At 44.9% G+C, this 14720-nt stretch overlaps 1 protein-coding gene across 1 annotated transcript in view; it reads left to right on the plus strand.

Annotated features, from left to right (window-relative positions):
• The window catches only part of LOC115469670 (mucin-5AC-like), a 92971-nt gene that overhangs the window by 20525 nt on the left and 57726 nt on the right, over positions 1–14720 (plus strand). The window contains exons 6-8 of the mRNA XM_030202458.1: positions 3659–3749; positions 8095–8201; positions 11552–11762. Of these exons, the coding sequence (XP_030058318.1) occupies positions 3659–3749; positions 8095–8201; positions 11552–11762 (409 nt within the window). The remainder of the gene's footprint in view (positions 1–3658; positions 3750–8094; positions 8202–11551; positions 11763–14720) is intronic.

Genomic DNA, 14720 nt, shown 5'->3' on the forward strand with positions numbered 1-14720 from the left:
TGCCCTTCCCAACTTCCCCCACCCCCCAAAGTCGCCAACCGTCACCAAAACACCCCCCCCCAAGGTTGCCACCGCTAACACACGGAACAAAACCCCCCAGCACGTCCCCCACCCACCAAAGTCGCCGCCCGTCACCAAACCCCCCCCCCCAAGGTTGACACCGCAAACACACTGAACGCCACACCCCAGCAAACACCAACCCAGGCAGGGGAGGAGTAGAATCGCTCAAGACTTCTGCCAGGGGTGTAGCCACGGCCGGCCCTAGACGGGCCCTGCCAGCCCACTTTTCCTCCATCGCGACAGCGTCAGCCCCAGCTCCCATTGCCGGCCACTGCTGCTTTTCATGTTCAGCAGCAGGGCCGGTGCTACAAAAAAAAACAACAATCAGCTGACTAACCTGAGCGCAAACAACAAAAAATGTAAAAAAAAACAAAAAAAAAAACCACAGCACCGCAGGCAGCCTTGAGCCATTGGCTGCTGGCTGTGCAGGCTCCGCCCGTCTCTTACGTCACTGCCCCTACGTCGCTCCGGGGGCAGTGACGTAAGAGACGGGAGGAGCCTGCACAGCCAGCAGCCAATGCCTTAAGGCTGCCTGCGGTGCCGCGTTTTTACATTTTCTTAAACATTTTTTGTAGTTAGCGCTCAGAACAGCTGAGCGCTTCTTTTTATAGCGCCAGCCCTAGGAGTACCAAAGATACAACATCAGGTGGCAGGGCGGCCCGGAGGAGGAGAAGGTGGGTGTGTACCAGGCAGGGGGAGGAGACACGAAGATCGCCGATCAAGAGGCAGGGAGGGACAGAAGAGGAGGAGGTAAACATCAGTGCTAGCAGGCAGGGGGAGGAGTACCGAAGAACGGGATCAAGTGGCAGGGAGGGCTGGAGGAGGAGGAGGTGGGGAGAGAGGGAGGGGGGCCCCTGGCAGGGAAGCAGACAATGAGGGAGGGGGGCCACCCTGGCACACACTCACCTTCACCTGGCACACACTCTCCTTCATACACACACACTCTCTCTCTCTCTCTCTCACAAACACACTCACACACACTCACTCTCTCTCTCTGTCACTAACACACACTTAAATCTGGGAGGGGGAGGGGAGGGAAGGGAGGCGCCCCACCCTGGCACACACGCTCATTCCCTCACACACACTCTCTCTCTCTGTCACAAACACACACTTGCACCTAGGAGGGAAGGGGGCCACTCTGGCGGACGGGGGCCACCCTGGCACACACTCTCATTCTTACACACACTCTCTCACAGAGACACTCGCACACAGTCTCACTCTCTCACACTCACAAACATACACTTGCACCTGGCAGGAGGAGAGGGAGGGGGCCACATCTGAGGGAGGGGGGCCCATCCTGCTACACACTCTCATTTTCACACTCACTCTCATTCCCACACACACACTCTCTCACAAACACACTCACTCTCTCACAAATACACACATACACATGGCAGGGAGACAGGGAGGGGGCACCTTGCAGGAGGGGGGACCATCCTGGCACACACTCATTCTCACACACACTCTCATTCCCACACACACACTCTCTCTCTCTCAGAGACACTCGCGCACAGTCTCACTCTCTCTCTCTCACACAGACACTCGAACACAGTCTCACTCTCTGTCTCCCAATCACTGTATCTATGTGAAACACACTCTCTCACACTCACTGTGTCACACATACGCACTTCCACACACATCGCACACACACTCATTCTCACAGACACACTCACACCCACACTCACTCACTCTCTGTCACACACACACACTCGTACATTCACTCTCTCAAAAATACACACTCCAAGGAAAACCTTGCTAGCGCCCGTTTCATTTGTTTCGGAAATGGGCCTTTTTTACTAGTTATCTATATATTGTAGTTATGGCATTTAATTTTGAAGCTCTGTTCATGTTTTGGATGTCTGAAAACTGGAATTTTTTGGATATCCCTATTGCAGGGCTGTCCAAATCCTTATTTTACAAAGATAAGGTATGGACGTCCAACACTGCAGATCATTCATATAGCAAGGAGGTGTTGTTTGGGCATGTTTTGGGTGGGATTAAGGAAGCCTCAAAATATGGACATCTGACAGTGATTACGGAAGGGGAAGGGATGTCCATGTCTAAAAAGAAAGGTGCTCTGATTGAGCAGGCTATCTACTGGAGGGATAAAAGCATGACACTTCCTTAATTCTCCAGTGGCTGCTGCCTTCTCCCTCTCCCCTAAAAGTGAAACCAGAAAAGAATACCAGACTCCATGAGAGCTCCAAGTATTTGGGCCATTCCCCTGGCTTCTATATATGGTGCCCAAATTTGTGCACATGCCTATGATGCATACTCAAATTAATTATCAGTGTTAATTGGCACCCCTTAAAATTTGAGTGCACATTTGGCTTCATGCTATTCTACAACAGGCATTTACCTACGATACCGCTTATCTCAAAAGGGGATGTGGCCATGGAAGGAGCATGGGCATGTCAGGGACAGTCTAAGAAGTTGCCTATATTGTCAAAGAATACTGGGTGCCTATCTTGTGTGCCACAATTTACACCAGGTTTCAGCAGGTGTAAGTCTGCAGCCCAAAGTTAGGTCCAGGAATCAGCACTATGCACCATTCTATAAAGGGCATGCATCCTTTAAAGATAGTGATTAGCAATAATTTTTTCTGTACCAGTTTTTGAGCACCACTTATAAAATTCGTTGTAGAGCAGCAGGAGTGTCTGTGGAGTAGCCTAGTGGTTAGTGCAGTGGATTGTAAACCAAAAGGCCCAGGTTTGAATCCCACTTCAAATTTTATTTTAATTTTCAACAATTAATTGTGAGCCCTCCAGGGACAGAAAAATACCTACTGTACCTAAATATATAAGACACCTGCAGGTACAGTAGCCATTTTCTTTTCCTGGAGGGCTCACAATTAAAAATAAAATTCACAAAGCTGAAGTGGGATTTGAACCTGGATTCCCTGATCCTCAGCCCACTGCTGGAACTATTAGACCACCGCTGTGCTCTCCATGGAGTTCTGTGGGGCCATTTTAGAAGATGGATGTTCCTATGCTGCCATATAGAAGTCCATGTCCCTTGTTTTGCCTTATTCAATATGTAGACATTTCAGTTTGTAAAACTGATGTTCATGCTGAACTTTTCCAGTACATGGACGTCCATCTCACTTATTTTTGAACAGGCTATATCCTGTTTGAAAAAACATGTGAAATGGACATCCATTTGTGATGTTCTAACTTGGATGTCCTTATTGAGCTAGATGTCCTTTCAAAAATGTCCCTCTTCATATCTAGCTATCTAGCTATCTATATCTAATATATATAGATATATATATCTAATAGATATAGATATATAAATAAACCCTCTTTACCACATCTAAAATTTTTGACTTTATAACATAGACCCAACATATGTATCTATTCTATTTGCCTTCTCTGCCAGGGTACCAAATTATGAAATTACCTTCAGTGATGAAAATAAAAGGGAAATAATTGACAAAATATTTTTCTCTCATTCCCATTACAGTGTTCTGCTGCTTTGACCTTACTGTAAAGAGCTTCTGAATAAAAAAGTATATGCTTCCACCAATCACAGCCATCAAATAATATCCTGTTGTTTGAATATTAACTTCCTTCCTTTTCCCCTGTTCTCTGGAATTTAGCTGGAACTGGATAATAAATTTGCCAATCAGACCTGCGGTCTTTGTGGAGACTTTAACGGCATCCCCACTTTCAACGAGTTCATCTCAAATGGTAAGGATCAGAACACATTAAGCTCAGACGCTCGCTCGCTCGATTGATTTTATTTGCTTTCTAGACAAAGAGCAGTTGAGGTTCAGGCTGCCAAGAGGGCTTAGTGGTTAAAGTCATGATTTCCAAACCTGTTCTGAGGGAATCTCCAGTCAATCCAGTTTTCGGGATATCTGCAATGAATATGAATGAGATAGAGCTGCAGGAGATAGATCTGCATGCACTGCAGTGGCGTGGCAAGGGTGGGGTGGGGGGGAGGGGCGGTCTGCCCCGGGTGTCAGCTCAGGGGGGGGGCTCCCTGCCAGCTCCCCCCCTCGGCGCATCGACACCCCCCGACCAGCTCCCGCACCCTACCTTTAAAAAGAATATCGGAATCCGAGGCGAGGCGCAGCGCCTCACGCCTGCCCTGCACGTAAAAGAAATGTGTACCGTCGGGCCTTCCCTCGCTCTATCTGTCCCGCCCTCTACTGACGCAACTTCCTATTTCCGCAAGTGCGGGACAGACAGAGCGAGAGAAGGCCCGACGGTCCACATTTCTTTTACGTGCAGGGCAGGCGCGAGGGGCTGTGCCTTGCCTCGGATTCCGACATTCTTTTTAAAGGTAGGGTGTGGGAGCTGGTCGGGGGGTGTCGATGCGCCGAGGGGGGTATGTCATCGTGCTGCACCCGGGGGGGGGGGGGGGTGCAACGGTGAACCGCCCCGCCCCGGGTGGCAGCCCCCCCTGCTACGCCACTGATGCACTGCCTTCATTGCATACAAATTTGTCTTGGGCATATCAATTGCAGATATCTGAAAACTAGACTGGTTAAAGGTCATCTGTGGTAAGTATGGTAATCCCAGGGTTAAAGTAGAGGGGTGCACATTCTGGTGCCCTTTTACTAAGAGTGGGAGTATCTATGCAAATCATTTATCCCATTGGCACACTAACTTAGGGGTCCTTTTACTAAGCCGCATAAGCATCTACACCCGCCCAATGCACGCCAAAATGGAGTTACTGCCTGACTACCGCGTGGCTCTTGCGGTAATTTCATTTGTGGCGCGCATCCGATACGCACATCTGAAAAACATTTTTTATTTTCTGATGCGCATAATGGATGCGCACCAAGTGGCATTTGACGTGCCTAGGTCATTACCGCCTGGATTCTTTACCGCTAGGTAAATGGCTGGCAGTAAGGTCTCAGACCTAAAATGGATGCGTAGCAATTTTGATTTTGCTGCACGTCCATTTTTGGCAAAAAAAGGCCTTTTCACAGGTGTGCTGAAAAATGAATTGGCGCGTGCCCAAAACCCGCGCCTACACTACTGCAAGCCATTTTTCGCGCACCTTTGTAATAGGACCCCTTAGTGAGTGAGTCTTTACTGCCTATAAAATGGCGGTAGGGGCTCTCATGCTAATGTGAAAATGAATGCATGGCCATTAATGGAAAACTCTGAAAAACCCGAGTAACGCCACCCTACAGCTACTTTTTACCACACTTTAGTGAAAGGACCCTTTTGTTTTTATTCATTTTGTTTGTTGTTTGTGCTATTTTTCTATAGAACTAAAAAAGAATACAGCAAATAAATCATATACAAAAATAAAAAAACGTAAGCCCAATGATGGGCCCCTGCTTTCTGCCACTACCATCATGAAAGAAACTCTCTACCAAGTTCTGTTCCCCATTCCTCTCCTCTGAATCTTTCCCTGAACCTATTATCTCATTCGTGGGTCTAAAATCTCTTCACAGGGCAGGTACAATCTACAATTGCTCTTGCTCTGCTGACATGGTAATTCCCTGAAATATTATTTACCTTTTTCCTGCTTACATCTTCTATGACTTTCATTAATGATATCTCATCTAGATTACTGTAACACTCTCTTTGCTGGTCTCCCCCTCTCATTCCTCAAGTGTCTTCAACTAATACAATCAACTGCAGTAAAACTCCTTCATGGTGTATACTGTAACCAGGTACCTCTTAGTGCAGCCAAGGATAGAACAATCTCCTCCAGCCACAGGCTCCCGGTACAGTCAAGAAATAAAGGTCCACCAGCAACTTCAATCTTAAGGACTTTATTCCATGCAGGTTTCTAGTAGACCTGATACACAGTTCCAACAGCAGCATTCACCTTCAACTTTAAGCACATGTAAGCCACCTGAAAGTGTGTGGCAAATAGTCCCCTTTAAGCAGTAGGCTATCAGCACATATCAGGATTCAATACAGGCTCACAGTCAGCTCCAGTCTGGGCTCTTTATCCAGTGCACAATAAGCAGTAGTTCAATTCCAAATAGAAGCAGTTCATTCAATTCATCATCACAGTTAAATCACCAAGCAGCAGTTTCTACCGTCTACTCTCTTTACCTTCAGGAGAGTTCAATACTTTAGGGACTCCTCATACCTAAGGGATTTCACCCTGCATCAGCTTCACTGGTAAATTCATTACTTTAGGGACCTCCCTTACCCAAGGATTTTCAGCCTGCAAATACTTTTGGGACTTCCTCACACCCAAGGGATTTCAGCCTGCTTCAGTACTTTAGGGACCTCTCTTACCCAAGGGTTTTCAGCCTGCTTCTCTTCTCCTCTGGGACTACTTCCCACCTGCCTAATCAATCCCTGGCTTCTGCTCTCACAACCAATCATTCTCCTTCCATTAGCTTCCCCCCACACCCATACCAGCTGAGTTGAGCATTGGACTAATGATGAGCTCCTGCACACAGGGTTTCCTAATTCTCTTTCTCCCTAGTGGCAGCCAATCTACACATCCTGCCAGCTTACACCCATGTCTTCCCCTATTGCAGCTAGGAGTCCAGTCCAGGTTCCTCATCTCGCCCCCTGGCTCCTTGCCTGCAATGCCTTCTGGGACTTGTATTTCAAACTGACACTGCCTTAACCCAACTATCCTGGATGTGACTTTATCACAATACAAATTTGACCACGTCGCACCTCTACTCAAGAAAGAACATTGGTTGCCTGTCTCTACAAGAATTCAGTTTAAACTTCTTTACCTTGTTTATAAAGGATTACAACCAGGTGCACAACTACATTTCAGATCTCCTAATCCCACATTCCCCAACCCGTAATTCACGCTCCTTCCTTTCCCCTACATTATACGACTGGACATCACATATGAAACTGCTTTTTCACATGCTGCTCCTAAACTTTGGAGCAGTCTACCTGTCACTATTAAGTTACAGTTTTCCCTTCTCTCTTTTAAAAAAATCCCTTTGAACCTGGCTATTTGGACAAACCTTCTCTCCTTAGCTCTTTTTTTCCTCTCTTTTTCTTCCTTATTTTATTTTTAAATCTTGTAAACTGCCTTGATGCCATGGTGTAAATAGTATTATTATCAAGTGTTTGTAAATAAATAACTAGGAGGGTCTTTTTCTAAGGCGCGCTCACGTTTTTCACACGTGCTAAAATTGTGGGCACGCTAAACGTTAGAGACGCCAATGCATTCCAATGGGCGTCTCTAATGTTTAGCGCGCCCACAATTTTAGCGTGCGCTAAAACTTGAGCGTGCCTTAGTAAAAGATGCCCTCAATAAATAAAATATCACCAATTTGTTGAAAGGTTGTTATCTAAAGACTAATGCCATTTGTATTACCATTTTAGCAGTGCAGGACTGACTCCTGCCCTGTGAAGAGATCATTGACAGCATAACAAGGTTGGGAAGGGGGGGAGGAGCTGGGGAGGATTATTCTTTTGTTTTCTTCACAGCTTTCTTTCATTTCATTAAAAAATGAAGAGGACATTTCCGTTTTTGTTTTAAATTGAAGCACACCTCTAGGTTATAGCAAAGCACTAAATACACGGGGAGGGCAATTCTCAAAGGCATTTGTGCACATAAAACTAAGTTGGGCATTCTTCCGGATTTCCAAAAACACGGGCATAAGTTTTCACAGAGAAATGGCAGCTGCCATTCTACGTGTGGACATTTTCCCTTCAAAAATTGATGTAAAATATAGGCAAAAAAGTACAGACTTTTCCACAACGTGATTTGTTTGAACGTTGCCTTCATTTGAAGCGCAAATATAATTGTGTTTCAAAGTCATGGTGGGAAACTTAAACGAGGAGTATATACCAGATAATCTTCATTCAAAATTCCCCCTTTTGCTTCATCACACTTCATTCCTATTCTTTTTGGGTGTTATTATTTTATTCAGTGCTCAGTCTTCAACGTTTCTTGCAGCATGTGATCTGTGCTTGTGACTGACTTCACGTGGTGATTACTATTACAGAGTTGGGTGAACATTTTACTGGAGAGTTTTGATAGCCCCCTTTTATGCTGTTCCAGAAAACAAGGACATGGGTAATAAATATCGACCAATAAGACAAACTAAGAGCCTGCTCTTTTAATTGATTGTTGCAGATGTTAAGCTGACTCCAGCACAATTTGGGAGCTTTCAGAAGATGGATGGGCCCATGGAACAATGTGTAGATGAAGCCCCAGTCTCTACGGACAACTGCACCGATGTCGTATGTATTTTTATTCTTTCTCCATTTGATTGTATTTGATTAACCATCCATTCTCCTTATTTTTGATTCTGGGGACCTAGATATAGGAAAGAGGAGAGGAGCTGTCTAGGGTAGGTAAGGAAGGAAGGAAGGAAGGAGGAAAGAGGAATGTGTGATGAAGCTTTAATTAATAGGTATCTTCTTTTACAATCACCATTAGTGCAGCAGTTCTATTACTACTACTACTAGTACTACTACTACTTATCATTTCTATAGCGCTACTAGATGTACATAGCACTGTACACTTGAACATGAAGAGATAGTTGCTGCTCAACAGAGCTTACAATCTAATCAGGACAGACAAATAGGACAAATGAGGGATAAGGTAATTTGGAAATAAATAACTGTGGGGACTTTTTACGAAGGCGCAGAAGGGCCTAAGCACGTGCAACGTCTGTCAAATTGGCATTACCACCTGGCTAGCATGTGCGCCTGGCAGTAATTCTGAGTTTGGCATGCGCCAAAAACCCGAGGTAGGAAATAATTTTCTACCGCAGGGGCATTCCCAGTGGTAATCAGCAGTTGGCGTGCACTGGATGGTTACTGCATGGGTAATGTGTGAGCCCTTACTGTTAAGTCAATGGGTGCCATTAAGAGCTCAGGTGCATGCTAGTTTAAATTTTGCCACATGTCCATTTCCTAGGTCCTCCAAAAAACCCTTTTTCCGGACGCGGTGGAGAAATGGTCTGGCGAGCATCCAAAACACATGCCCACACTACTGCAGGCCACATTTTGGTGCAGCTTTGCAAAAGGGCCCCTAAAAAAAATGCTAGATGTAATAAATAGTGCATTTCAGTGCACTTTTAAAGATTGAAAAGCATCTTTTTTATTCAACCGAGGCAAAAAATGAACACAACGTACAAGATACATCATAGAAAAGAAACAATATCAACATTGATTTCATAGCAAACAAATTAAGGTATTTACCATTTCAAAAATCGCAGGAAGGGAAAGGATGGGGGAAAAATAAAAAAAGGGGGGAGGGAAAGGAGAAAATAAAACAGAAGAGTAAATCTAAGTGAGAAAATAGAGGTACCCCACCAATCTCAATATTGAAAATAACCAGTCCAGAACAGCAGCACAAAATCTTAGAAAGTTGTATAGCATCTTAAAAACATTATATACAATAAATCCAACATTCCTTAGCAAAAAGGCTACCAACCCTTGTTCTAGAACCTTGCCGAAATTTGCTCCAGCTGGTCCACAGGTATTAATGCTGAGCGATGAATGAGACACTCTTTGTTCTCGGTGGCTTGCGACTGCTGCCTCTGCTGCACCTGAGCCCTGTTTAGCCTGAAAAATGGAAATTAGATCCAGGAACTAAGCCCAGGTCTCTCAAATGGAACCAGCCTTCGTCAGTCATTTAAACAAATTTTACCATAACTGAATGCTGCAGTAACTAGGGTAGCCATAGCATAATACTTCGTTATGATGCTCCTAGTACTTGGTTAATATTTCACAAGCAGAATTTTATCAGCATCCTTAGCCTAGGTGAAAAGCCCTCAGGTTCCCGAGATGCTCAGCTGGAAAGGTAGATTGTATTACTATGTAGTGCACAGTGGGGCCCTTTTATGAAGGTGTTCTTTAAAATGGCCTGCGGTAGTGTAGATGTGTGTTTTGGGCGCGCGCAGAATTATTTTTCAGCGCACCTACAAAAAATGCCTTTTTTATGCGGCAAAATGAAAATTGCCGCATGTCCATTTTGAGTCTGAGACCTTACCGCAAGCCATTGACCTAGCCGTAAGGTCTCATGTGGTAATCGGGCGGTACTGGTCTATGCGTGTCAGAAAATAAAAATATTTTTCAGGCATGCGTAGTGAGCATACGCCAAAATTGAAATTACTGCAAGGGCTACGCAGTAACCGGGCAGTAACTCCAATTTGGAGCGTGTTGGGTGCGTTTAGGCGCCTACATGGCTTAGTAAAAGGGCCCCAGTATGCTTAGCACCCGCCCAAGAAAGCTTGCCAGGGAAAATGTTATACCAGAACAGATGAACTGCTGCATAATGTTAGAAGAACATTTTCAAAGCCATTTATGCACACAGATCAGCTATATGAAAGCTTTCCTCCTTCGATGTAGTTAAAAATGCATGCATTCTTGTGAAGACATTCCCAGGGGTATATCTAGAATAAGGAATGAGAGGTACACATGTAGATGGTATTCTAAACTCTATGGGGGCAATTCTATAAGTGGGCATCTCCTTAGAGGTGCACCAAAGCCACATGGCAAAAGCCTTTTCTATATCGGCATCTGGGCACCAGATTGCTTTATAGAATACTAGCATAACCCAGTATCTGCACACCTTATATTTAAGTGCCCACAGCTACAGTAGCCATAGGTTAATGTATTCTGTGAGTTAAGTGCGTAAGTGGCAGCCCCACCCATCTTCCTCCCATGCTCTGCCCATATGAACACCCCTTGCATATTCCACTTACTTGCTTCCTCACAGGATATTACTCATTCACTTTGCTGCGGCTTTCCCACGTAAGTGCTGGTTTTCTGTACAACTACACACTCAAGTGGTGTGTAACTGTTAGCGCCTTCTTATAGAATTGCCTTTTATGTGTGTTAACTTCCCAACAAAATTCTGCCTGCACATAAGTAAATGCAAACATCTGTGGGTGCTTTATACTTGCCGCAAGTTTGAACGTGAAGGCTTGTTTTGAAAATTGGTGCAAAGTCACTGGTAAAGATGTTTATTTGGATTTAACTCAAGCTTTTTTTTCAGTTGTAGCTCAAGGTGAGTTACGCTCAGGTACAGAAGGTAATTTCCTGTCCCTGGAGGGCTCACAATCTAAGCTCGCACCTGAGGCAATGGAGGGTTAAGTGTCTCGCGCACGAACACGAGAAGCCGCAGTGGGATTTAAATTGGGTGTCCCTGGTTTTCAGCTCACTGCTCTAATCATTAGGTTACACCTCCACACTGTGCAGTTGTTAGCAAACACTTGATTTGGTAATGCACCTTAAAAGTTTGCTGCATGCTAAATCAATTTAATGTGCATCGACCTGTGAATTAACATGTTAAAAATTGTTTTATTAAAATTAATGTGTGAAGCAAACTAGAAAAAAATAATCTAAAATCAGTAAAAACAAAAACAAAAAAAAAACATAAAAATGTCCCAAAAATGAAATAACATTTTTTCCATGCCCAACATCCACAGACTTTGACTGAATGTGGACAATTTGAAAATTGCCGCACACACCCTTGTATGTAACAGGGTGAAAGTAATGGTATGTGACTATTGCAAGTATTAAGACAGCAGTCAAGGATTCAACAATGCTATTTTTTATTTTCTAATTTACTTTAATAGGGACAGAAATGTGAGACCACTCTGACCAGTCCCGACTTTTCCGGCTGTAACTCCCTTGTTGATCCCACCACCTATATCAAGGCTTGCATCCAGGATATGTGTCTTTGCAAGGACCCCACAAGCTGCATGTGTAACACCATGGCTGAATACTCTCGTCAGTGTGCTCATGCCAGTGGCAGCCCTCCAAACTGGAGAACCTCAAACTTCTGTGGTAAGCCAGAACCTTCCAGAGAAGCAGGGCTACTGCAGTGCTAACTAGCCCATGTGCAATTAGAATGCTCTACATTTTGCTTTTCTCTGGAGGTTTGTGAATAATGGACTCCAAGGGCTCAATATTCAGCCAGTGGTGATCAGTGTTTTGTTGACCGCTGTCAGCATTATACCTGAAAATTCAATGCCGAGCCATGTCTAGGCTCTGGCACTGAATTTTCCTGGAATACAGCGCTGGCCAAAATATAGCTGGTTAAGTGCAATATTGGGCACTTAATCAGTCCTATTTATGTGGTTAATTTTAACAGGTTAAGTGCTGAATATCACACTTAACCGGTTTAAGTTCTGACTCCACCCCTGGAATGCCGCAAAAGTAGCCGGTTTTGGCTTGGGTGCTACCTGGGCGCTTTCAGCAGCACTATCCAGCTAAGTGGCACTGAAATGCACGGTTAGCCCTAGAGAGGCAATTTAAATGGCCAGGACCCTCTGCTAGCTGATTAAATCAAATATCAGGTCACAAATATTTTTTCCCAACTTTGTTTTTATGGAAATGCTATATTCAGTTAGAAAACATCAATATGGTCTCATATAAGGCAAAAAATCCCAATATGCACAGACAATGCAGAAAGTAAAGCAAAGTGATGCAGATGGAGTGCCTGCATCACAATCACAATTACCCAGATACATCACTAAGGGATCTTTTTACAAAGGTGTGATAGCGTTTTTAGCGCACGCTAAAAATAAGCATGCGCAAAATGCTAGAGATGCCCATATATTCCTATGGTGTCTCTAGCATTTAGGGAACGCTAATCAGCGTGCACTAAAAACATTACCATGCCTTTCTAAAAGGACCCCTTAATATCTATCAAGATAGATGTGTAAAGCTGACTTATCACACTAACTTCTCCATGAGCACTGGTATACCATCGTCTAACTCAGTGGTTCCCAAACCTGGTCCGGGACAGATTCCTGAAGGAAAAGTCCATTGATAGTTATTGAATTTGGGGTTCTTGCCAGGTTCTTGGGGCCTGGATTGGCCGCTGTCGGAGACGGAGTGCTGGGCTTCATGGACCTTGGGTCTTTTCCCGCATGGTGATGCTTATGTGCTTATGAGGCCCCCCAGCCAGTCAGTTTTTCAGGATATCCACAATGAATATTGTAAAGCTCCCGGCCACTGGGTGATTCTGAAATGCAGCCCTCTGCTGGCTGGGGTCTCACTTGCCAGTCTCCTCGGAGTTCTCTTGGCTCCCAAGCCAAGCTATTGATGAGGCAAATGGCTCAGCCCCAGGCAGTTCCAACCAAAGCAGTTCAAAACAACCAGTTGTAAATCCCTGGTAATTCCAGGAAAACAGCTTAGAAGCAAACAGTTCAAAACAAAGTGGTTTCTTTTATAATCCCCCTCAGGGTATTCTTAAGCTAAGCCCTCTTGAGGCTTTCTAGCATTTGGCTTCAGAACAGTTTGTAAAACTCATGCCCTTCCTGCTCTTACCCTGGCCTCACTTACCCCCAGGCTCCTGAGCAGGACTCCAGCTGGTCTTCTCCTGCTCACTGGCAAGCACCCACCTCAATATCCTGGGCTCCTCCCTTACTCAGGGTGACTGCTCTGCCGTACTTTCCTCCTGCTTGAAATCCCTCTCCGTTATGTCACATGTGCCTCAGTCACTCCTCTGGTTCATGACCAGTGACCCACGGTACTTTCCCTGGGACTCTCAAACGGATTCTCCAGACTTCACAAATATGCAAATTTGGCAGTCAACATATGCAAATTCAATTTATTAGGACTTGGATTCAGTCTTGTGGGGGAACAACACCTCTCCAAGTATCATTCACTTGCAAATACACTGACTGAGCCCCTTTACTTTGTGAGACAGGGGTCTCAGTGTAAAACAGCCAATACCCCTGGATAGGACGTTCTTCACTCTCATTGACCTTACAGTCCTATCCTCCACCCCACGGCTGTTAGTTCATTTTAAATAAGTCACAAGTCCATCAACACGTGGCCCGGTTCACAAGTCCATCCACCATATGGCCTAGTAAGTACCTTCACTTTTAGGGTCTCCTTCTCGCTCTCTATTCCCTCTTCCAGGTACTCCTCCTCCAGCAGGCTTCCCAGGCACCAGGTTCCCCTCTCTTCTCTCCTTAGCTTCTCAGGAGGTACTGTTTATATAGGGCTGCTAATAGCCCACCCCACCCCTTCTGGGCCCCTCCTCCCCATTCTGGAAGAGTCCAGAGCCTTCTGGGTGCCCTTTTCTTAACAGGCCTTAGCTGGAGCTCCCTCTGCTGGCCCCTTTAGGTCATTACCCTGATGTCTCAATTGGAGCGCCCTCTAGGGAACCATTTTCATGGTTCTGGTAGAAGAGCGCCCTCTGGCGGCCTCCTCAGGGTAGGGCAACCACTGTGTTTATCACAATATTCATGAGAGAAATGAGATTCATTGCAGATATCCTGAAAACCTGACTGGCTAGGGGACCTACAGGACTAGGTTTGAGACTATCTGCAGAAACACTTTTGAAAGAAAATGTCCTGCATAGGTGGCCTTTGCCATCTTGGGACCATATCCTTCTTGCACTTAACGCTAACATTTTGATTTTATAGCATTTGCTGTCTTCTAGTCATGTTCTGGTAATCAGGTTTCCTTCAGTGTAAGGGAGATGGAATTTGGGAAGGGAGTGAGAAGATAGGGGCTTTTCTCAATGCAGAACTCTCCAGTGAGCAGCAGGTGACAGCAGGAGCTGCTCATCCTGAGCAGTTTCTTCCTAATTCTATGCATAGCACTCAAAGGTGTGAGGAAAAAAAATCTAAATTGCATGTGCAAATTTGGGCATTTGCCCAAATTGTGTGTGCAATTTAATTGCTTAATGAGCTAATTAGCATCAATAATTGGACACTAACAATCAATTATCAGCACTAATTGGAATTTACGTGCACATCTTTATATATTTATGTGTTTATTGAGACT

Source organism: Microcaecilia unicolor, chromosome 4 (assembly GCF_901765095.1).
Source record: "Microcaecilia unicolor chromosome 4, aMicUni1.1, whole genome shotgun sequence".
NCBI classification, from domain to species: domain Eukaryota; kingdom Metazoa; phylum Chordata; class Amphibia; order Gymnophiona; family Siphonopidae; genus Microcaecilia; species Microcaecilia unicolor.